The sequence below is a fragment of the Pleurodeles waltl genome, chromosome 4_2 (assembly GCF_031143425.1).
Source record: "Pleurodeles waltl isolate 20211129_DDA chromosome 4_2, aPleWal1.hap1.20221129, whole genome shotgun sequence".
Taxonomy (NCBI): domain Eukaryota; kingdom Metazoa; phylum Chordata; class Amphibia; order Caudata; family Salamandridae; genus Pleurodeles; species Pleurodeles waltl.
The window spans coordinates 446,497,043-446,522,354 of record NC_090443.1 but is presented as its reverse complement, the minus strand read 5'-3'; the positions used below and the strand labels follow the sequence as shown (position 1 = coordinate 446,522,354).

General features: G+C 44.5%; 1 protein-coding gene across 1 annotated transcript in view; it reads left to right on the top strand.

Annotated features, from left to right (window-relative positions):
• The window catches only part of SLC27A1 (solute carrier family 27 member 1), a 125,988-nt gene that overhangs the window by 44,615 nt on the left and 56,061 nt on the right, over nucleotides 1–25,312 (top strand). Inside the window, exons 2-3 of the mRNA XM_069231743.1 lie at nucleotides 7,241–7,635; nucleotides 9,198–9,356. Coding sequence (XP_069087844.1) covers nucleotides 7,241–7,635; nucleotides 9,198–9,356 — 554 coding nt within the window. The remainder of the gene's footprint in view (nucleotides 1–7,240; nucleotides 7,636–9,197; nucleotides 9,357–25,312) is intronic.

Here is a 25,312-nt window from a genome sequence, read left to right as displayed (position 1 = left end):
CCTAACCCCCTAACCTTGGTCCTGGGGTCCTCCTGAGATCCCTCAGGACAAAAATGTTTTTTTTTTTTTTTTTTTAAATGTCAGCAAAATCCACAGGTGGATCTACGGATTTTGCAGAGATTTAAAAACCATTAATTGTGGTGTCACGCGCTGTTTATTAGTACTGCCCCCGGGTGGGACAAGTCCTGTGGGCTACGTTTAATAAGAATACAACGGGGCTGCATCAACCCCCCCACCTCCCAGCCCCACTTTCTCCTCTGGACTGCATTAATAAAATTGATAGTTTGAGCTCATGGACCTCCCTGGGGACCCCTGCCCCCCACCTTCCCGGGGCTGCATTTAATAAAAATACAGGGTGCCATGTGGACACCCCCACCGGTGAACCACCACCTCCCTGGGGCTACATTCATGAAATTGTTAGGGGGAGCCGCATGGATCCCCCTGGGATCGCCACCTCTGCTGGGCTAGAAAAAATGTTAAGGAGGGGGTCCACGCAGACTCCGGCGACCACCTTAACATGTGTGAGCATATTATACTTTTTAAAGCGTGGAGAGAGGCCATGGGGGGCCCTCCCCCTCCCCCCCCCAGGCCATATACGGCCTCAGGGACTACCACCTCCCCATGGACGGCACGTGCGGATTAAGAAGAGTGGGCGCATGGCCCTCTTCATGGAGTCAGATATGGCTCTGGGGACCGCCACCACCCAGGGCCAGCTCCTGCTACCTCCCGTGGTGCCCATCCTCTGTATAGATAGCTGTTCGATTTTGCTTGGTGGGTACTGTGACCGCCCCCACCATGCAAAAGCAAAAACTCCGCTTCCAGCAAGCAAGAGCTGTAAAAAATGCTCCCGCCTGCTGGAAGCAGCGATTTCAACTTTTTTCCTACCCGCATCTCTGCAGGCAGGGGAAAAGATGAAAGTATTGCTCCTGCATGCAGAGTGCTTTTCCAGCAGCTCCCTGCGTGTGGGAGCATTTCCTGCTCCCACATGAGAAGGGGAGCCGGCTGGGACCACAGGGGCTGTGAAGCTCCCCCTGCGATCCCCGGTCACATTAGCAAAGTTAAAGACAAGCAAGGTCACTGGAGACATTACCTCAGCTTTCTTTACCCAGCTGTATTTTAGGAGATGCAGTATACATTTACCCAACGAGGTAGCACTTACTAATTAGCCGCTAGAAAGTATTCCAGTTGGGTAGATATTTTGCAAAAAATGGTAGGCTCTTCTTTGATAAATACGGAGGGCAGGATTAATTCTGACACAATGCTCATTTCACAGAAATTAAACCTCAATGGGAAGCATTTACAGATATAAACAAAGCAGGTGTTCAAGTTGAAGCTCTACTTCTGTGAAGTAGTAATCATCCAAATTACTTGCGCATGGTCAAGGCAAAGCAAGTTTTTTTTCTCTGCATCTTCACCTTTGAAAAGTTTTCTGTAAACCTCAATGGAGGTGTTTGCATCCTTGATTTTTTTTTTTTTTTTTTTTTTTTGCGCAATATCTCATGTAGTGATTGATGAGTGGGTTCTCTCTTGTCATCTGCTGCTGAGACCAGATATTGTGTTATCTCTTTTTACAAATACAAGAATGTTAAATGGCCTAGAAGCCCCACCCTTTTGGCAGTGCCCCATACACATTAGTGATATTTAACGTTCCTCCCCCCTGCCACTTTTCAAGGAAGAAATGCCCTGCGTGGCATGAGGTTGGGTTATTATAGGGGGTTCGCCGCAGGGCCTAGCCTTAGGCCAGACCCTGTGTCCAACTCCCACCATGCACGCCCAAAGTCCGTGCGTGACACAGGGTTGGGTGGTAATCAGGGGCTGACTGCAGGGTCCCATACAGCCGAAGGCGATACTTGTAGTGGGGATGGGTGGTTATAGGGGTTTGCCCTAAGGTAACTATAACGCGCGCCCCCACCATGCACAATTTTTTCATCATTAATTGTACTACAAATGTTGCAGAGATACTATGAATGATGTTATAAAATTATTCATGAGTGCTGTAATATCTGGGTTAATTAGCAGGGCAAGGGCACCAATCATAGCTAACCTGAAATAACTCTAACTATAACTGCAGAATTTCTATGGTTTTGTACAATTAAAATATGAGCCTGTCTATAGCGTCCCTGTAACCTTTGGTTTATAAGTGAATATATATATATATATATATATATATATATATATATATATATATATAGATAGATAGATAGATAGATATATATGACTGCAAAAACCAAAGGTTACAAGGATGTTCTAGTTAGGTTCTGAATTTACTTGTGCAAAACCATAGAAATTCAGCAGTTATAGTTGGAGTCCTTTCAAGTAACTATAACTCCTACTCTTGCCATGCACAGTTTTCTTACCAATAATCTTATTGCAAACGTTTAAGTGATTTCAAATATGCCATACAAGATCTCATCAATGACATAATATGTGGAGTAATTAGCTGTGCATAGCGAAGGTGTGAGTTATAGTTACCTTATGGCGTGAGTTATAGTTACTTGAAAGAACTCTAACTACTACTAAATGTTTATGGTTTTGTACAAGTAAATTAAGAATCTAACTATAACATCCCTGTAACCTTTGGTTTCTTCAGTGAATATATATATTTTTTTAACGTAAAGTAATTTTAATTACTTCACATTATTCCAACCCTGCACCATGCATGGCCTTTGGCCGTGCGCAGCACAGGTTGACCACAGGGCCTGTCTCTGTCAATAGATGTGAGTGTCTGAGTGGGTACGAAAGTGGGTGTGTGAGTCTGAGTGGGTTTTAGTGGATGCATGAATGTCTGAGAGGATGTGTGAGTGGGCGCCCGAGCTTCTGAGTGCATGTATGAGTGAACGAATTAGTGTATAAATGAGCCTGTGTATTTTTTTTTTTTCAGATTTTTCAGTAAGCGCAAATATGTTTTGAATAATTCATGGACATTCACGAATTTTTGTGAATATTGTGCACCGTGATGCAAAATTATATTAAACCTATAATTTGCCCCTAAAACGCACCTATATTGCATCCCTGTGGTCAGGGTACCTTCACCCTGTCCCCGGATGCCACTTTCAATTTGAATTTTCAGCCTCTGGGATGGTGTCCCGTGAATTAAAATGGTGGTCTCAACTTTCTAGTCAGCTTGCGGTCAGCCAATTGCAACACTTCTTTTTGCACATGTATTCGCAAAAATTTGTAAATTTCACGAAATATTTGTGGCCAGAGAGATGCAAATGCATTTGCCCTCCCTTAAATACCTCTTAAACTATTGAACAGATTTGCACCAACTAACAAAAAGCACAATCTGTTTTCCGGCAGCTAGCTTTCTGCCAAATTAGTTTTAATTCCGTCCAGTGGCTCGGTCTGTAGACGTGTTGACCGGCCCTATGGGAATTAATATGGGCAATTCAATGTTTTTTTAGCCCCCTTTTTCTCGTACCCCGCTTCCTGTGTGCAACAAGAAACACCGGGCCACTTTTTCGGGGAAATTTTGTGAAGACTCGTCAAACGGCGCCGTAGATACGGGCAAGTCAAAAACACTTTTTCAATGGAAACATGGTCCTAACCTTAACTACCTAGTGGCGACTACCACTAGGTAATATGTGTGTGTTGTCTAGGGTGTAGGATTTTAATGTGCATTTATGTTTGCTTCCATGCAAGGAGGTTTGTGGGATAGTGGAAGTCTGGGTGTAGGACCAGTCACATTTTGTACTTGTACCTGGATGTAGAATTGTTGAATAACCTTCTTATCAAATCTAATTTTGTATTTGATAATGACATATGTTATATATTGTCTGTTCCCGTAGAGTGGCCACCAGGTGTCAGATAATTGATCCCTGCCATCTGTGAATCTAGTGTTATTCCAAACTTTGAGTGACCATAATCCGATTGTGTTGGAAATACGTGTAGGCCTAATTCCAGTTAAATTATCCAATTTAGCGTGTGGCAGAGAGTCTGTTAGAATAATGGTGGTGAATTAAATGGACTGTGGTTGACCCTACCCAGTTTGTAGCGACACTGGATAGACATACTGTAAAAGATTGTTTGGCCTATCTAGATAATGTAAGTAATAATCAGGTTAGAGCCTCCTTTGACGCCATCTTGGGTGCAGTTAAAGCCCTGTTGACAAGCATCAAAAGTATGAATAAGTGCAAACATTGAGGTTAGTTTGTCCAGGCTTGTAAACAAGAGTAAAAAATCTGAAGGAAGTGTTAAATTAAATTCCTAGAGGTAAAGTACAGGTACAAGATTGTATATTAAGATACAAACAGGAACTACTAACTGTTAGACGTATAATCAGAAATGAAGCCTGAGGAAAACTAGTAAGGGCTAGCAAGACTAAAGGTAATACTTTATTTTAGAATAGCATTAATTCTCCATTTTTATAGAATTGACAACACCTTCTGTTTTTTCTTTTATTTTTTATTCCCGTCTTGAATTGGATGAACGATTTTTGTAATATTTGCGATTTATCCAAAGATGCAACCAGTATAACCGGAGAAAGCGATTTAGTTATAATTATCAATGCTTGTACAATTCTTTTTAAGGTGACAGAAATCCTGTGCTATAAACAAAAGTTGCTCTGGCAAAGCCCTGGGGCCAGATAGTATCCCAATGGATATTTATAAGAACAATACCGGTCTCTGGGCACCAATTGTAGCTAAACAGTTACAGACTGCAGTGGGAGGGAATTTCCCATCAACATGGACCCAATTTATAATAGTCCCCGTTTTTAAAAGGAGGAGTATATCTGGCCCTAAATGTGAACCATACGCCCCCGTCCCCCTATAGATTCCTCAGTGAAGATGATGGGGCAAATATTATTAAAGAGGCTGGAATTATGGGCAGAGGAAAACTATATTGTCAGATATACGGTTTGGATTTAGGGAAGGACTATGCACAGTTGAGCAATGTGTGAATCTATTAATTGGTAACTAAAACAGAGCCAAAAAGGGATTCTTGCGCTTTAGACTCACAGACCTAAGCAGTGTATTTCAGTGCTTTAATCATTCAAACTTGTGGCAAATGATGGGATCATTAAGCACAGATTAATCGATCGCCACATTTCTAAGTCAAATGTGCCAGAACGCTAATTGTAAAGATTGTTATGGCCCTGGTGGCAAGTGAACTAATCCTTTTAGTCTTATAAGGGGGAGGTAGGCAAGGGTCTGTCCTTGCACCTTTTGTTATTCACACTCTATATTAATAGCCTAGAAAGGTTTCTAGTTGCAAAATGTAATTTGTTGTATTTCTGAGAGGGTACTGCCTGTTACCATCCATAGTGTATTGGGATGATGCAGTTTTGATGTCAAGAATGTCAAATGGCTTTTACATCCTTCATGCAACAATTAGACCTTAAAATAAATGTAATTAAATCCTTCACCGTTTGTAGACATGGAACAACTAAGACACGCTTCCATACTATTCGTTGCCCTTGGTTAGTAGTGTGTACTTTTTGTGTATCTGGGGAAACAAACTGTGCCCATTTACAAAAGATATAGAACCAGCAATTTAACAAATTGATATAGGCAGTCTTTACATTTGCTATAAATGTGGGCTCCAGACCTCTTAAGGAGATAGATGTGTACCATCTACAAAAGTAAGCGTCTCTCTGTTGTCAGTTAAGGCGCAGTCTTTGGGGTTACATGGATAGTGGGGCCTTACAAAAGGTAGAGAACACCTTTCTTAGAAAACAACTTACTGTCCCCCATACCTGCTCCTCTCATATCTACCACAAAGAATCAGTTCTGGTATATGCAGATGACATGATAAAACTGCAGCCATTTGTGTGCTGTTCAATGTGGGCTAAACCTCAGTCAAGGCTTAATAGAACACTTATTTATTGTTGTTTATCTCTTCATTATGCCTTTAACAATCCCTGGCTGGACTATATTAAAAAACATGATTTTTGTTGACTTTACTACTTTTGAAGATTTTGAATTTATTAGTTTTTACTCTGAATCTAAAATTAAATTCTACTTAATCAAGTAAAGGACGAGGAGAGGGCATGGAGAGAGTTTGAAAATCACACTTTCTGTTACTACCCAGCATGGGCATCCAATATATCTTGTGATTGTGCTAAATCTGCATCATAGATTGACTCATTCTCATTTAGATATTCAACATTTTATGGTGGCCTTCCGGATGGTGGGACAGTGGATCCTCCATATTGTCCTTGTGATGGTGGTTCTAACAATGCCCTTTGCACTTTGTTCTTTTGCAAGTAATAGAATGCTCCAATGAGTAAGGTACTCTGTTGCCTTGATGGAATCTCCACCTGCCGCATTTTTATATGGGTGCATTTTGCTGTTTTCAGTGCCTCTTGTGCAAGGATTTACCTGGCAGTGACGGACAGAGAAAGCTGGCCATGTATTCTCCTTCTCCAAGTCTGGTGGGTGGACACATGGCCAAACCTCAAATGGACAGTGGGTATTCTCTTCTGTCGACATAATGAAGGTCTGCTTGACTCTAAATGAGGCGAGAGGTCCTTCAGTTTGTCAGAGAAGGTACACAGTCACCGTTGCAATGGAGTACCCTCTTTGCCAAGCTCTAAACTGGGCCCTTTGTGTCTGCTTGCCTAGCCTAGTACAGCGGGATGTCAGGGTTAGGAAAAGTTTATTAAATTTGGAAGGAGTAAATCTTAACAGAATAAATTTGGTGAGCATGAGATTTTAATAATGAGTTCTCTTGCTTTATTTTGTTAATTATATTTCGTTTTATTGTCCAATTATTGTTCAATCTTTTATGCTTTGTCTTTTTAAACCAAATAAAGGCTGAATTGCATCCATTTAGAATCGCTGAATAATTCAAGTCTATTCTGTCCGGTTAGGGTAAACCAGTGGTTTTCAAACTTTTTAATGCCCCCCAGATGGGTGAAAAAAATCATCACCACCCCCCCTCAGAATTTTTCACTATTAGTCTGTTAAATTGAGAATATTTAAATATGCCTAGACATATTTAAACATTGCAGTTAATTCTGTTACCTTTTTAAAAATTAAATAAATTATTTTGTGGTTAAAACAATGTTCTGTTATCTGATTAATGCTTCTTTAGGTCAGCCCCTCAGTTTGAAAACCCCTGGGTTAAACTAATATGATGTACAATCCATAACAGGCAAGGTTTGACATCAATCGCTATAGTCCCAAAAGCTTGGCATTAATCTGGCACCCCTAAACCTACTTTTGACACCCCTGATGTACTTGCTTTGTTAGAGGCTTTTTGACCGCAGAAATAATTTATTCTTTGACTTTCATTCCAGTGGTCTGTCGGTGCTTCTCCGTGTCAAATGGGATCTGAGTCGGCTCCAGCGGTCGAAGAGCAGTGTGCCCATCATCTTCCAGAACACTGTGCGCCGGCACCCCAACAAGGTAGCCCTCATCTACGAGTCTACAGGGGAACAGTGGACCTTCCGCCAGCTGGACGAGTACTCCAACCGTGTGGCCAACTTCCTCTTGCAGCAGGGCTACCTACCTGGGGATGTGGTGGCCATCTTCATGGAGAGCCGGCCTGAGTTTGTGGGCCTGTGGCTTGGCATGGCCAAGATGGGGGTGCATGCTGCCCTCATCAACTTCAACCTACGCTTGGACTCGCTCATGTTCTGCATCACCACATCCGGTGCAAAAGCCCTGATATTTGGAGGGGAGCTGAGCTCAGGTGAGGGATGCCTGTGTGGTCCTGAGAAGTGACCACTAATGATTGTGGGTAGAGGTAGTGGGCGATGGGCGTATTGGCGTATTCTAACACCTGCAGGGGTACAGGAAGCTGGTGAGGTGCTCCAGTGGGGCTGTATTAATGCCTGCAGGGATTTACAGGTATACTTAAGTACTTGGAAGATGAGATTCTGAGGTCGGCTAAGAGCCCCCTGTGCAACCTCTATAAATGTTAGGATATAGGGCTTGGCATTGGTGTATAGCACCACTCAAGGGTAGGGGCCGTGCACGTGTGAGTCCTTGTATAACCGGTATCATGGCTGAAAGGCGGGGCTAGGTACAGGTGTGTGCGGATGTGGCAGGTCTCATTTCAGACGAGGACGGGCTAAGCATAGGTGTGGTGGTTGCTGGGTCATGTGTACCCTTGTGTGAGCACTTGAGTGATGCACCAGAGAGCAGCAGGATAGGTGCAGTAAGGTAGGACTTGTGACGTCGGTACTAGCGCTCCGAGGTGAGGGAGTGTTGATGCTCGTCCCTGCACCGCCTCTGTAGGACACGTGGACGCTCAAAGGCTCACGGAACTGGGAACAGACAATGTGTACTTCAGAGGGGCCCAGTTAAATTGTAGAAGTTGCCATTGCTGCATAATGGATGAACGCAGTCTGGCGTTGTAGTGGTAGTAGGGGCCTGTGCCTCGTGCAAGAATCAACCCCGTACCTACCGAGATCCACTCTTGGGAATATCAGGAGAAGGTCTCCCTCCGTGCGTCTCTTTGCACCGGGGCTGGGCTATCATGCATGCACCCACTTTGTCCCCAAAAGAAAGTCTTGTGATCAGAAATCTGGATACCCCAAAAGGAGGCTTCTGTGGTCGGATACTAGTTGATTCCTTGAATGATTCTTCTGTGGTTGGAGACTGGCAAGCCATTGACATAAAGTCCTTGCGATCTGAAGAGTGGTCCCAACCCACCAAAATGCCCCTGTGACTTGGTGTACTGGTCCTGAGACAGGTTGTATGAAGGTTCCCGCTAGAAAAAGGCTTGCCAGTGATTAATGCCAGAGCCCAAGATATTTATCAGGAGACCACTGCTGCTTTTGCCCCTTCAGGTCCATGCCAGTGCTGCCAAATCCCAGTAGCAATTCCATTTACTTGCCATTACAGTCTACAAATGTTACAATCTGGCCTGTACTAGGAGACCCATAGTTGTAAGAATGGTCTTAGCAGCATAGTATTTAGTATTACTACTTTTGCTCGTGTATTTACATTTTAAACACTTGGCTCATTTATTTTTGTAAAAAATACTTTTTTAGATGGAGCACGTGGTGGACCGCCTTAAATACGTGCGGCATTAATGAAATACGTGCCAGTGCTGGGCACCGGAAGACACCAGCACTAATTAAGCACTGGGGCTTTCGAATGGTTGTAATGGTGCCTGATGTTTGAAGTGCGGGGTACAGTATCAATAGTGCCCTTGTATACTGCTACTCATTTCATAAAGAATTGTACCCATGTGCAAGGCTGCCCCTGCTCCTTTTAACAGCAATGCATTTTTTCTTTTTATAATAGCGATTTCCGAAGTAAACGAGCAGCTGGGGAAGAACATGTCCAGGTTCTGCAGTGGAGAGTTTGCTCTGGAGTCGGTGCCAGTGGGCACCAAGCACCTGGACCCCCTGCTGGAGGCAGCAGCCACCACGCCCGTTCCCTGCCCAGCGACTGGAATGAATGGTGAACAGCATGCCTTAACTACAATGATAAACACTGTGTTCGTAAAATAGCCGCCTGGGTTCAGTTCTGCCTCGTGCCAGGCATAACTAAGGTACATGTAGTACCAGACTCCAGCATAGAGCACCTTCAAGCTACTTAGTTGTTCTCTTTTGGGGGGTGGGATGGGGTTCACCTGGCTCAAGGAGCAGCAAAAAACTTTGTAGAGGGCATTTTTGCTGTAGCAGGAGCCACTTGTACATGACATGCTGTGTATAGAACAGTGTATGTTCGTGGTTGTGAGTGGAGCCATTTATAGATACAGTGATGTGATGCGGATTGTTTTTTAATTTATTCAGACTACAGCGGAGGCAGGGAGAGTTGGTGATTCCCCCCCCCCCCCCCGGAAGTGGAAGCTAAAAACCAGGACCCAGATACCAAGAGCAGCAAATCAGCTGCTGAACCGCCTCTCCTCCCTCCAGGGAGAGGCTCTGGCTTGCCATAACAAATGAAACAAGACCTTGCAGTGCCACAGTCTAGTATTGCAAAGAAAGCCGGTTTGAGGCGTGCTAGCAGATGGTGCAAAGAAAGAACAAAGTACATCTTCGCTGAATGCACACTGCCAGACCCTGCCACATGTATCCCTCTCTCCTTGCCTCTGGAGTCCCTATATAGGTGAACCTGGATGTCTGTAATAGGTGCACGCCAGTGAGTCGTTCCTCTGTCGCCCCTAAGTTTACGCACGTTTATGCACGTTTAAGGCTTCTACCACAGTTGGCTGTATACAGGCCTCATGCGCAGGTTGCTTTCCTCACTCCAGGGTCACTACATAGTAATGACTGCCTGTATACAGTGCATGTCGTGCATGGGAGTGACTATCAGCAGTGCAGTAGATGCAGTGGCACCAGGGGCCCAGATACTTCAGAGTACCGCTCAACCCAGTCCGGGGGGGGCATTTTCTTTTCTTGTATTAGGGCCTGGGGCCCCTTCGCTGTGCCGCTGATGCAGTACACTGCTCCTGGTCCTAAGGGGTAGATTTGATAGAAAAAAAACATAGTAAGTCGGAATAGCCGCGCATTAATATATAGGGCGTGCATTCTATCTCTCACTCCTCGTTCTACTACTATACTAAAGGGGACAGCGGCCTCAGAGATTATAAGAGAGCATTTGTGGTCATTCAGGTCTGATTCCAAAATGCCTCCCACAGGGGCAACCCTGAGGTTCTACGCTCTTCCAACCAAGCAGTCCACTATGGTTTCCGATGACACCTGTCCAGTAACGTACTACAGCGCTCTATCAGAGGTATGAAAGGCTATATAAAATGAACAACACATCACATACAGATTATGCAGAACTCAGCGGCCTGACGTACACTCAAGCGCCCACCTTACACACGTCATCCCGCATCTCAAAGAGCTCCGCTGGGTCCCTGCACACAAACGACCACTCTTTAAGCTCCTCGCCCACATGTACAAAGCCTTGTGCTATCTAGGCCGCTCTTCCTTCAACAGCCGCATCAACTTCCACAGCCCTCACCAGAAACCTGCGATCGGCCAGTCTCTTGCCCGCCCACATCCTCTGCATCAACAGCGCCAGGGCTAGTGATGGCGCCTTCTTCTTCCTCGCACCCAAGGCCTGGAAGGACCTCTCTCCGCACATCAGAGCTGCATCTTCAGTTCTTAAATTTCACAAGCAACTGATTTCATGACTCTTTACTTAGATCACAGGCTCAGACAGCTCAATTTTCTTCTTATCTAGCGCCTGGATACCCACCGGGGAGAGCTATGCGCTTTACACATATTCATAATTTAACACAGCACATTTGAGACCTTGCACAGTCCCAGTTCCGAGGTCTGTACTGTGTCTAATCTACCATCAGTGTTCTGGGCCCATGTCCTTCCTCTCAATCTGTTCCATTTCGCATTAATTCAGGCTCTGTTAGAACAGGCTTCTTGATCGTCTATGCTTCACAGCCTCCGGACTGACATGCTCTACTGGCTGCGATAAACATATTTCCATGATGATGTAGGCAAAGCAAGTAATTTGTTCCTGTAAATCCAGTGGGTTCTGTTTCTAAGAAGATTTTTTTCTTCCAGCTCCACTTTCAAAACCAAAAAAAAAGAAAGCAGATGTGTTTTTTTCACATTTCGGCCCCTATGTGATTTTGTTTTATCCTATTGTTTTTCCTCCATTGGCCTTCGTTCCGCGAAATCCAAAGATTCCTATATTTGTAAGGGGGATTTTCTCAGTGGACTTAGTGCATTGCGTTTGTGATTTTAAAATAACGTGTGCGGTTTTTGTGTATGTATATATATGTATTCAGTCCCCAGGTTGCTCTAGATACCCATTCATTTTCAGCATACCTCTCAACGCTATCACCCTTTAAGAAGGGTGAGAGAGATATTTTAGGGGTGGGGTTAATTCCATCGAAATTAATGGAGATGTGACATAGTGGCCAAAGTGGGGAAGCAGGTGCCAGTCCTGGCCGTGGCTTAGCATCCTGCGATTCTGGGCAATATCACTTATGTGCATTTTTTTTTAAAGGTGTAACGTTGGGTCTTGTATAAAGCGCTCTTGGGACACTTTCGCTAAAAGTTCTATGTACAAAAAAATATGAGATGGCCATTTTGGGTGGGTGGGGCAAGTTTCCAAAGGGAGGGAGATTCCATTGAAGTCTCTGGATGGCAGTTCACCTGTGTGAGGGTGGCGGGTAGTCCAAGCAGGGTGGCTCCCTCCAAATGAGGATGGGTTGACGGGTATGTGACTCTCTGCCCTGTAAGGCCTCTCATGACCCCGCTTCACTTTGTTGACCGAGTTGTTCACGTTGTTGCCGTCTGAACATGCCGCGCGTCACCCAGGCAGTCGAGCGTGCTGCAAACTCCACGTGACGCTTGGCTCGGTGTGCTGGCTGGCAGCCTCCAGTAACCTTTACCCTACTTCCGCCTCAGATGATCACTGACTTAACAAAGGGGGAAGTGGTTAAAGGCTGCACTCCCAGGGCGCAGTAGCGTCTAGCCTCTGGCTTCGGTGGCGTAAGAAAGGCCCCGCAGTGCGGGGAGAGGGGGTGGCCGAGCACCAGGCCCCCCCTCAGCACAGTACACTGTGCACGGGCGGTAGGCCCGTGACTGACTCCAGTGGTAAGGGAGACCTCTCCAGGTACCTTGCAGTGGGGCCCCTTCAACTTTCGTCACGCCACTGTCTGGCTTCCGAGTCACTTGGCTGTCCACGTGCGCTGCTCTGGCTGCGGGTCTGTGGGAACGTGTCCACTGACTCTCGGCGCCTTTGCGCAGTCTTACTCAAACCACAGCTGGAAACAGCTGCCCCGGGTGAGATAAAAAGGCCGCAAACAAGGAAAATACCCCCAGTCCTCGGTTGGGAGTAATAGACATTCTTGGGGCATAGACGGTCTCTAATACTCTTGTTGCGGGTGCCCCTGCTGGCTTACTGATAGCTTAAGTCTCTTTCTGCTAGTTTAAATTCTATGCGTCCTGCAGTCCTTTTAACTTTTAATTCTCATAAAAAACAAGAAGTGTAAAGCCCCAAAGTGTTTTAGGAGGGTTCTGCCGAATGCCAGGGTTTCCCAACACAGAAGTTGCATTGTTTTCATTCTCCCTCGCGCCTCTTTCGTCATACACCCACACTTCATGTCTCTTGATCTCAATCTCGCGGGTTCTTTATCGTCCTAGATTTCCTTTGTTATTTTCTAGCTATCTCTACAGCAGTAACGTCAGTGCTTAACCACTGGCACAAATTAAGCACCGACGTTTCCCACTAGCAGAGAGGTAATAGTGCATTGAAAGTCTTTGGACGGGCAATCAGTACCGCTCAACTGACAGTAATTTTGCCTCCATGGGCGCGCGCACACTAGTTCATTTTGTGGGCAATGGATTTATGACTGTTCTCTAACACGAGCTAACCCCAGAGCAGGTGTTCCCTGACTCAACAGTTCGGTAATCACATAACAGCGGAAGTGTTGGAAATGGGGTCTTTGGTTGGCAGTCAGGGTACCCCCTGTCCAAGCAAGTACCCTCACTCTAGTCAGGGTAAGTCACACACAATCCAAATTATCCTGTGCCCACTCTCTAGTAGCTTGGCACTGAGCAGTCAGGCGTAACTTAGAAGGCAATTTGTAAAGTATTTGTGCAATAAATCATGTAATAACACAGAACACCACAAAAATTCACCACACAGCGTTCAGAAAAATATATAATATTTATCTGATTTAAATGCAGGTCAAAACGATCGAGTACACGTTGAAATATCACTTGAGAGAATGATAAAAAGAGTCTTTAGTCTTTAAAAAGCAACAAGTATCTCTTGCAAGCACAGAGTACCTGGTTTGTGTTCAAATTCTCCGCAAGGGATCGCAGAGGAGGAGATGCATGGAACACGGGCAGGTGTGTGTCCATTTCTCCGGGCGTACACAGACGATGTGTCGATAATTTTCCACGCAGGGAAGGCTTTGCGTCGATTTCCGACGCGCTGACTTGGATCCTGTTTGGGTTGCAGGGTATTCAGGCGCCCCGGGGACGATGCAGAGAAATACTGGGCGTGCAGGACAAAGTCACAGGAGCTGTATCGAACCGGTGGGCGATGCAGGGAAATTTCTGTTGCACGGCAGGCGCTGCATCGATTCTTCTCGCAGGAAGCCAGGCTGCGTCGTTCCGGCTAGGCTATGCGTCGATCAAGTGGGCCGTGCGTTGAAGTTCCAGTTACAGAGCTTGCACTGCATCAATCTCCAGTCGGGAAGCCGGGCTGCGTTGTTACGGTTCGGCGTGCAGTGATTTTCTCACCGCGATGCAGGCTGTGAGTCGTTTCTGGCAGGCTGTGCGCCAAATTTTCGCCGTACAAGGAGTTCTTGCCAGGAGGATGTCTTATTGGCTCTGAGGCAAGCTCTATCCAAGCCCTTGGAGAGCACTTCTCAGCAGAGCCAGAGGGCAGCAAGGCAGCAGGGCAACAGCAGGGCAGCAGTCCTTTGCAGAAAAGAAAGCAGTCAGGTGAGTACTTTGGGCAGCAAGACAGTTCCTCTTGGCAGGTTCTGGTTGAGATTTTCTTCACCAGTGGTATCTTGTCTAGAAGTGTCTGAGTTGGTAGGGTCAGAGGCCCTGTTTAAATACCCAAATGTGCCTTTGAACTGGGGGAGACTTTAAAGAGTGGCTTAGAAGTGCACAAGGTCGCCTTTTCAGTTCCATCCTGTCTGCCAGTGTCCCAGGGTTTGACACTCTTTTGTGTGAGGGCAGGCCACTGTCTTTTCAAATGTGTCAGGCCCTCCACCCTCCTAGACCCATTCAGTATGCAGATGTGTGCAGGTGTGACTGAGCATCCGGTGTTTGGGGTTGTCTGAGTGAAATGCGCTAGGGAGCTGTCAATTAACCTAGCCAGACATGGATTGATAGGCACAGAAGGATTTTAAGTGTAGAGAAATGCTCACTTCCTAAAAGTGCATTTCTAGAATAGCAATATTAAATCCAACTTCACCAATAAGCAGGATTTTCTATTACCATTCTGGCCATACTAAATATGACCTGGCTACTCCTTTCAGATCAGAATCTACCACTGAAACAGTGTATGAGGGTAGCCCTAATGCTATCCTATGAAAGGAGCAGGCCTCACAGCAGTGTAAAACAAATGTAGGAGATTTACACTACCAGGACATATAGAACGCACATGTTCATGTCCTGCCTTTTACTTACATAGCACCCTGCCCTATGGGCTACCTAGGGCCTACCTTAGGGGTGACTTATATGTAGAAAAAGGGGAGTTTAAGGCTTAGCAATTACTTTTAAATGCCAAGATAAAGTGGCAGTGAAACTGCACACACGGGCCCTGCCATGGCAGGCCTGAGACCTGGTTAGGGGGCTACTTATGTGGGTGGCACAACCAGTGCTGCAGCCCACTAGTAGCATTTAATTTACAGGCTCTGGGCGCATGTAGTGCACTTGATTAGGGATTTGCAAGTAAATTAAATAAGCCAATTAGGTATGAGCCAATGTCAACATGTTTTAGGGAGAGAGCATATGCCCTTTAGCACTGATTAGCAGTGGTAAAGTGCACAGAATCCTAAAGCCAGCAAAAATGAGGTCCGAAAAAGAGGAGGAGGAAGGCAAAACGTTTGGGGGTGACCCTGCAGAAAGGCCATTTCCAACAGGAATTGTTTCTGCTCCTCCACCCGAACATATCGTGAGGGATGTACACAGGCTTGATTTTGGTGACCGTTGCCTGCTTAACGGTTACATCGTGAGATGGGCCCCTGAGGGTGCATTCCTTTTTGTTTTTTTATTTGATCATGTTTTTCGGGGCAGTCAGAAGATTGGGGACGTGGGGCCTAGAGCTGTCCACTTTGAACTGGGGAACCGCGTTCTAATCCTGCCATTGGACATATCACTTAAGCATACCATGTCCCATAGAAAACAAAGAGTAACCTTATACTGGTGCTCATGTAAAGCGCTCTACTGCCTCAGGCAGCTATGTGTAACTGCAAAAACATTAAAAATAACATGGCAGTGCAAGCTCTGAGCATTGACTCTACCAAAGACACCCCTTCTTGCGGGTTACACCACTACCAACCTGCGCCCACGAGAAATCTTGGCAGTTCATAAAAAAAAAACTGTGTATCTGTCAATTCCCGGTTTTGTAAATATTCCTGAAACTCTGAAGTTTCTCATGGAAGCCTTTTTTAAAGAATATACAGGGGTCTTGGAGTACTTTTTGAACTACTTTTTCGTTTTTGAAGGCGATAACAGAAACACAAATGTGACATAACCCGATAGTTGTAAAACATAAATAAATAAAACATTTTCAGGACTTCCAAGAAAGAGAGGATATTTTGAAGCCTCATACTTAATATTTATTTTGTATCCTACCTTCAGTGGTAAGTTTGAATCAATACTAGGCTTCACAGACACTTATTTTGTGGAACTGGGAGTCCAGCACTCCTGAAAGGACAGGATGCACTGCATGCGATCGTTAAGTGTAAGGAAGGATTAGCAAAAGCAACCGGTCGCGTCTATGCAAGATCTATCGGCGTTCTCATTTTTTAAATCTTGTGGTACATCAGGGCCTCTGCTTTACAGCATAGCTGAAAGATCAAAAAAAAAAAAAAAAAAATGAAAATGGCGCAGTTAGTGCTGGCCGCCTTATACCGTTTTTTTCTTTGACCCATGCTGCACAGCAGCCGCGCTGCAGTGCAACTTGGCAAAAACAACAGTCCGATTGTTCTAATATTTGACTTTGTACACTTATTTCTAAGTCATGTTGTACAGCAGCGCGCCTACTGTGCTGCATAATTGAAAGTAAAAAAATATATAATAATCGCTATTACACGGCCAACCTTGACTGTGTTATTGCACTTTTTTACTTTCAGCCATGCTGCAGAGCAGGCGTGGGGTTGTAAAACCTGGCTGAAAAAACCTTAACAAAGCCAATAGATCTTGCATAGTTGAGACCCATTGGGTTTATGACATATGATCGGAAAAAAGGTTACATTTAAATGCTAGAATCCTATACTTGATACATTGGAAATGTGGACAGTGTGTTACTGTCTAAAACCATCGCCACGCATGCTATTGGGATGGATATTTGCACTAGTTCAAGAAAAAGACTCCTTGCTAAGACGTAAGGAACATTTAATGGAAACACCAAAGAGGAATGGGCTGGTATTGGTCAGCAACTTCCTGGGCTTCTAATCATTTGTGTTCCTTGGCTCTGCTAAGTGATGGAGTGATTATTTCACTGAGGTGGCTTTTACCTCTTCTGTTAAGCCTACACTGAGAAGAAGATTTGGAGTCCAATTGAGTATTAGTAGGTTTTAATACAGTCAGAATTATAGATTCTACCAATCTAAACAGGGCAATTCTCTATCCAAGGGTCACCAGCCTTAACTACACAGTAGGCGGGGCAGTGTGACACCCTCAACATTTCTAAGCTGTGTCTGATAAACATATCACGTTCTACGTAAGCCATGGGCCAAGGAACAGCCACCGCGCCCTCCCCCACCCAACAATAAAATAAAACATGGGAAGAACATACAAAATAATAGAAGGAATGACTTGGAATGTAAGGAAGAAGATAGAGACCAGAAACGTCTTATTGTAACTTGAGAAACATGCACAGTTTATACATAACTCAAGGAATTACATAAGCTCATGAATAAATAGGGCTCTGAAAAGAAGTTTAGTCCATGTCAAGATCCTTGTCACCATGTGGCCCTCTTCACCAGTCTGCAACAGAAGTTACCCTCATCAAAGAGGAAGGTCCAAAACAGATACTAGGTTCTGTGGTGATCCTTGGATCTTCCCATCTCACAAGCTAGACATGTGCCATACATCGTATGTGCTCACTACCACCCACCCAGGTTGGATTCAACTATGTGTTGGCAGTCCTCCATCTTAGGTAAAAGGAGATATCAAAGTCACATTGTTGTCTTCGGCTCGGGCCTTTAATGCAGGAGCGGGCCTTTAATAGCCGGTAGAGCCTGCTACGGCGGGTTCTAAGGCTATATTAGAACATTGGAATGTTCTGATCTCCATTGCAGACAATGGGGTGCTCTGGGCTTTTACTGGCCGGTAAAAGCCCAGAGCCAACATTCCAATGTTCTCTTTGTTCACAGCATAACCTGTGAACAAAGTCTCACGGAGCCTCTGGCTTCTTGAGGAATTTGTTTTATTTAATAGAACATTCTGCCCCCGAGTGGCAGAATGTTCTAATAGCCTTAGAACCCGCAGTAGCGGGCTCTTCCGGCCATTAAAGGCCCGCTCCCTTGTTAAAGGCCCTCGCCTCAGACTCTGGCCTTTAACGCGGGAGCGGGCTTTTAATGGCCGGTAGAGCCTGCTACAGCAGGTTCTAAGGCTATAGTAAAACTCAGAGTCCTAGGAATTAGATCACCTGGTTCTTGTTGCAACATTGCTCTCAACTAGCTCCAGTTTTGGGGTAATACCCTCTCCTGATATGATGTGGCTGAAAATTATTACAGCGCAGAACCTTAATTTTTTCCTTCTTAAATGTGATTTCTGAGTCCAGCAACTTCCTCAGAACTAACTTTAACAGTTTGACATGACCTCTATTTTTTTTCTCCAATAAACAATATATCACCCTGGGGGGAAAAAAGCCCTCTGGTATCCATGGGGACAATGTCTTGCTTTTATACTAGCAAGAAAAGAATAAAAAACTTCATTTTAAATGCAATCCTGTTTCCTTTAAGGAAAATAGGCATTTGTGTTTAAAGTTTGCTTTATTAAAAAGCAATCACAGACATGGAGGTCTGTTGACCCTTGCAGGCCACCATCCCTGTAATGGCTATGAATCTTAGTGGGTCACAATTTGCAACCAACCTCCTTAATATTCATGAGGAAGAGCCAATTGCAGCCTATGATTCTGTACTTTGTGAACGACCTAGTAGAGCAAAATACCTCACTGGTTGCAAAAATACTGGTCACACATTTCAACCAGCTTTTTACGACCAGTGCTTTGTACATCTGGTCCATGTTTCTTTCACAAACACATTTGGTAATTCTTCACAAATGCCAACACTGTCACCTATATCTGCAAGATACACAACTTGTTCAGGCATGTTAGGGTTCATCGTGATACCACTGTTGCCCTGGCATACCAACTTGTTGAGTCTCTTGGTTTCAGAATTGCAGCCTCATTACAACATATCCCAGGACATCTATTTTTGCTTGCTCACATGACTGATATCCCCTGGTAGCAATATTTTTCCAAGTTCTTAACTCCCATGATAGTTGAAGTAGAGCCAAAATCCACAAATCCCATCACTTTCTTACCACCCAACGCAGACCTACACTCCGGTACAAACACAGTTTGGCAGCAATCATCTTTCATACTGAGAACCATTTTCTTCATACCTTCCATGACATATTTTACATTTTGAACCTTTTCACTGTTTCACACTCTGGCGTAATGGCCCTTCTTTCAAAATCTGCATGTGGAGTTCCTGGAAAAACACTCTGAACCATGTGTTAAAAATTGCCACATCTGTAACATTTTACCCGCTGTTCTTTGACCTCTTTGCTATATTAAACATTCCTGCCCTCCATGTCAATTTTCGAGACACAACAGTTTTTACGTTCATTCTTATAGCACAGCATTCGCATCTTCATTATGGCTCTCCCACATCTCTTGCACTCAGTTTGTTGTGTTCTCCATTCCTTCTACAATTTTCACCTCTTACTTAAGGATTCTTTTTCAAAAATGTCTCCTAAACTCTGACTGTTCTTGTACTTTACCAATTGGTCCTTATTAAGGAATTAGAGAGTTTCCCAAAGTCACTTGTGCATTCCATAGTTCTCAGAAAGGCCCCATATTACCTTACACTCTGTTTTTCTTTGAGGCTTCACAAAGAATTTGTGAGGTATTAGAACAAAATTGATGTGGTTGCCAAATTGTTTCTCAAGCATCAACACTAACATGTTCAGTGCATCTCTCAGTTGCACATCTGTGCCCCCTAAAGGCAGTACATCCAAACTCTCATCAATGTCCCCTTCTTTGACATCCAGATTATGAAGGAAAACACCTGGCTTCCTAGCTGGAGAGAATTTCTCCCCTTGAATGGCAACAAGAAAATTGTCAAATAGTTTTGTTTTATACTCTTTCTACAGTAGGTGTCTGTCTTCCTTTTCTGAAAGAAAAGCAGGGGTTTTATAGGACAACTCCTGTCAGAAATCACTATGTTTTAAGAATAAAATCGCCATTGGATCAAGATTTCATCTTACTGGGATGAATACCCGGTGGGGAAGCATGGATTGAATGGTCTCCAAAAATTAAATGGATAACGATGCTGCGCAATACATGTGCCACAGACCTTCAGGCTTGAACGACTGTTACCATACTTGCACTTCACATAATAAGTATGGAGTAACAATAATAGCGAATCGTATAGGTTCGAAAGTTCTTTTCCTGTTTAGAAGCTCAATTCCACCTGATGTGGCACCTCTTTGTGCAAAGTTGGTCGCTCTGTCCCCCTATAAGATTGCTGCCATGTGCCGCTGGCCTGTTTTTGACACGCATATTCTCTCACTGCAGGATTTTGATCTTTGCGGTGGGAGATGCTCGAAAGGAGATGCTGCACTCAGGCTGGTCTGTGCCCAGGGCCACATGGTGATCCTACTATTGAGGCAAAGGTCTGACGTGATGAAAAATCCTTAACCTCTAAAGTTGGTTCCCTGTGGTTAGTCCTCTTTTGACTTTGCTTTTTGTAGCACCAAAAGGAAAATGTTGGTGGTCAACGCTTGTCCACTACCAGGTACAACTCAACGCCACTATTAAGCCTACATTGGAAAGAAGACCCATAGTCGAGGTAAATCTTAGTAGGCTGTAATGCGGTTAGGAGTATACAGCTCAGAAACACCGGCCGACATGGGGCAACTTCTAAATCCAACTGTCAACAGTGGAATCTACTCAACAGAGTAGTCTGCGTGACATCCTCAATGTTACTTAGCTGTTCCTGGTGACCACTTCAGGTTCTAACTGAACCATGGGCCAAGGAACAACCATAACACATTCCCGGTCTATTAGGCTTACAGTAGTATGCTGGCTTATACTTGCAAATTTGACAGTGCCGCTCCTTTGAAGAGATAAGCTGAGTGTCTGACCTTTCTTGCATCAATGTGTGTCTAACTTAAAAAAAAAAAAACTGCAAATAAATCCAGGGTTTCTGTATACGTTGGGGCATATTTATGAGAGGCTTGCGCTATCGTTGTGCCATTATTTTTTGATGGGATAACGGCACAGCCAGTATTCCATATTTACAAGTCGACACATGCGGCCAAGTGCAGCACTACAAGAACTGATACATCGAAAAATACCTAAACCAGAACTGACTGCGCCATGCAGAATTTAAAATATGTAAGATAGGCATTTCTCCGCAAATAATAATGCAAGGCTTACGCAGTGGTATCCATGAGATTTGGCAATGTGTGACATCTCTTTTAAATGCATCGCGCTAAGCCTGGAATGAGCCAAAATCCCTATGACTAAGTAATCCAGGCATAAGAAATTATGCAGTGGCAGTGGTATAGGAATCTGACCAGCTGAAGTCAACTAAGACAATGGAATAAGTAATTGAATCTTACATCCCCTCAACTAGTAGTAGGCCTACACAAATATCAATCATGATGTCAGACTCTTGAGCAACTTGAAACCATGGCTCCTAATATATTATCATCCACTGCAGCAATTCAATGTGATGCTATGTACTGCATAAAAGGGACAGGCTAGGATTGCCACAGATCAGTATAGGAATGGGCCCCACAAGTCCAGGAAAGCTTACTACAAACCACAAACGGTAAATGCACACAGTAGGTTGGTAACACAGGAAATGTCACTTTACATTACATCAATTACTTGTATCCACTCACATTAAAGTTTCACTCAATATGTCACCCACACCTAAGTATATTGGTGCACATAAGTAGACGATGCCCGCTGTAATGTAACACATATGCCTACTTCATACTTGTTTGATTTTCATCCAGGACCAGTGGAATTGTGTCCAAGGTGAGACTTTCTCTATTTCACACTTCATTACATTAGTCCCCACACATTAGTCCAGTTGTCAGTCAGAACCTACGCTTCGCCTCTGTTGCGTAATGCATTTCTGAATTTGTGCCTGTGGTAAGCCCAAAATCAGCTGTGCGTCACTTTGGGGCAGAGTCCTTGCGCCATGGCACTGCAGTGCAACCTTTTCTGATGCATTGCTCTGCCTTGACACAGCGATCTGTCAGTTTTCATTAATATGCCCCTTTGTTCTAAGGTAGGCAGACTAAGGAGACGGGATGGTGGAAGGAGTGTGGATGTGGCTTCAGTTGTACTTGTAGTTTGTTGGAATGGTTCCTAGTTAGCTTTCTGTTTTTTACAACATATGTGAAAATTGAAGTTGTTTTTAATATGCTTCTCTTCCCCTTTGCTTATCGCCTGCCTTTTTTCTCCTCACAGCCCTTCTTTAAGTTTTCTTAAATCAGCTCTTATTCCTTGTTTTTCCTCCCTTGATCACTCCCTTGATGCACTTTTTCCTCCCCTTTGCTCTTTTTCCTCCTTTCGTACCTTAGGCCCATTTCTATTTTTTACTCTGTCAGGCTCTTCTCCACTCTACAGGTCTTCGTTCTTCCCTTAGTCCTTCGCCCTTGATTTCATTCTCTCTTCCCTTTGGCCTCCAATTTATATCTCTCAGCTCTTCACGCTTCTCCTCCAGCCCCCTTGCAATGTGTGATAAAACATCGAAAACTTGTAGTACTACTGTGTTATCCTGCATTCCCTGGGTCAGAACTCTGAATGGGGAGTTAATACCACACTCTGCAGTATAAGTATATACTGGATGCTTTATTACTACCCCAAAAACTGAGGTTCGTGAAATAAGGCCCTTTGGATTTCTAAATTTGGCAGGCGACATTATTTCCCCATGCTGAAATGATTTCAAGCTTTCAATTCCATATTCGAGTGGCTTATCCAGATAAGGTGTTTTCATTGCATTGTGGTACTTGTCATCCTAAATTTACTATGGGATAATCAAGCCGACAAGTACCAGAATGCAAACTAAAAACTTTGATTGGATGAGCTACTGCGCCGTGGATTCTTGGTCCCTGAGGGATTTGTGCTTTCTAATAGTGGGAGATAAGCAAAAAAATGACAGCCAAAATATGCACCCCCTTTTGTAGTTCTTTAGTCAAGAACAGATTTAAGTAAAAATGCAAGTGTGTGAGGAGAAATCTAATTGCATTTGCACTCTGTTAATCATGGGCCTTTTGATTCTTTACATATCTTAGTCTCTTTTAGAGATAGCTTTAGCTAACCATCCAAAAGAAAAAAAAATGCAGTTGAGTCAGACCTTGTTATCCATTGGTCTGTTCAGCTGCCACTCTCACTCTGCTCCTGCACACTACAGCTTACTGTTCAGGACAGTGAGTCAGCCCACTTCAGCCACTGGCTCTCATGCATTGTGACAGAAGGCAGCTCACCTGAACACATACGCCTTCAGTACCATGCCTGGAGGCCCAATATTTTACTTTGCCAATGTTTTGCTATTTTCTTTATATTTTTAGCCTTTTTATTATTATTTTAGTAATTCCTGTGTGTTTAAAATGTTAGCAGGTTACAAGAGTCAAAGCCAACAACGACCACAGGTTCCTGTGATGTGCATTCATACTAAACAGGGTTTCCATTCCTGCTATAAGTACACCTGTGTAGTAGGGGTCCTCTGTACTATTACATTAAAAGAATATGCAATAGTTCTGTTTTTTTCATGTAGCTTCCACTTTTAGCTGAAGCATATATCCTTTTTTAATTATTTTATTGTATATGGGATAAGATTAAAAACATGTAACCTGCCAAGACCTCTCCAATTGACTTTGCCAATGCTTCTATTAAAAGTATACACAAGGGTTCAGTTTTATTCATGTGGCTGCCACTTTTAGCCAGAGCATATGTCCTTTTTAAAATTATATTAATATATTTGGCGTAAGATTAATAAGAAAAGCAACCTGCCAATGCCTCTCCAATTGGTTTTGGCAATGGTTTTTACCTTTTGAAGCAGGATTATTCCTTTATTATCACTTTAGCTGGAATGTCTTCAGCTGAAAAGTATTAATCTGATAGAGACTTCTAGTTGGAGATTCCTTACCTTATAATTTCCCCCAGGCGTCGGTCTGGATCCGGAAATTTTTCTTGAGCAGTACGATGTGCGCCGTTAGGTGGTGTCTTCCGCATCAGTCGTTGGCACGGTCTTCGTCAGATATGACAGCGCAGGACGTATATATGCACCATTCCAGCACGCTGACATCAGTCCTTTACATGTCAGCCTATGCGCAGATCCAAAGGAGAGCTACCTCACAGTCACTTTTTGACTGGACCTTTTGACTTTGGTTGAAGCTTTTTGACATTCTGACATTGTCGAAATGTCATCGCAGAAGACTGGCTTCAAGCCTGTGGATCCTGTCATTGGATAATATCTGTGACGGATCTGCACCTCGTGTGTCTTTGGTGTCTGGAGCACAACCACGACCTTAAGCCATGGTCCAAGTGCCAGGCCATGAACCCGAAAGCTTTGAGGGAGTGGTCCCTAAAGGTACCTGCAGCTTGGTGCTCGGCTCCACGTCGTTTCTCTTCTGTATCAAGAGAAAGGTCCCAAGACTGCTCGTGGAGCCCACACTCTTTGTCGTACCACTCAAAATCTTCGGGATGTTGGGGTAAGCACAGGAAGAAGTCGAAGAAGAGCAAACATTCTTCGACCTAACCCCAATCCGTCAGATGACGTTATGCGGTAAAAGGAGCGTCGTCGCTGTAGGCCTCTATCCTCTGAGGCTATTTCTGGGTCGGCTCCACACCTCCCCAAGTTTCCAGGAGCCGGAGCCACCCCTACCCCTACCCTACTCTGGAGTGCTTTCGAGCACCACGGGGTCGACAGGGGCCCACTTGGGTTCCACGCCAATGGTTTTGGCCTCGGCTCTGGAGGTCACCCAAAGATCCGTTTCCGGATCTACACCGGCATCAGTTGTGCCACCACCATTGACCAGATGTCAATGCTCCAGACGCCGCCCACGCCTGCGGTCTGTGTCAGTCCCATACTCATTCCTGACTCCAACAAGGATGCCGATTCCGACTCCAATCTTGCTCCCTAGGTCAGATCCTGACCCGTATTCTTATGAGTACGGGTAAGGTGAGAGTATGGAGGGGTCGCTGGAGTCTTTAAAATACCAGCTTGATGACCCCATGGAATGGACTCGGGACCTGGGCGAAGCCAGTGGTATGGACACTTCCCTTGACACTGACATGCTTTCTCCTCCTGCTGTGGCTACGGAGGAGGGAGCATCTTATTCAGTTGTGGTGAGGAAAGTGGCTGTGGTCCGGGGCCTTGAGCTGCCTTTGGTGGCCATCAGGACTAACCACCTGACTGTGGTGCTTCAGCCTGGGGCTTCCACTTCAGAACCCCTTTTGCCCTATCCTTAGAGGCTACCTGGAATCCAAGTGGT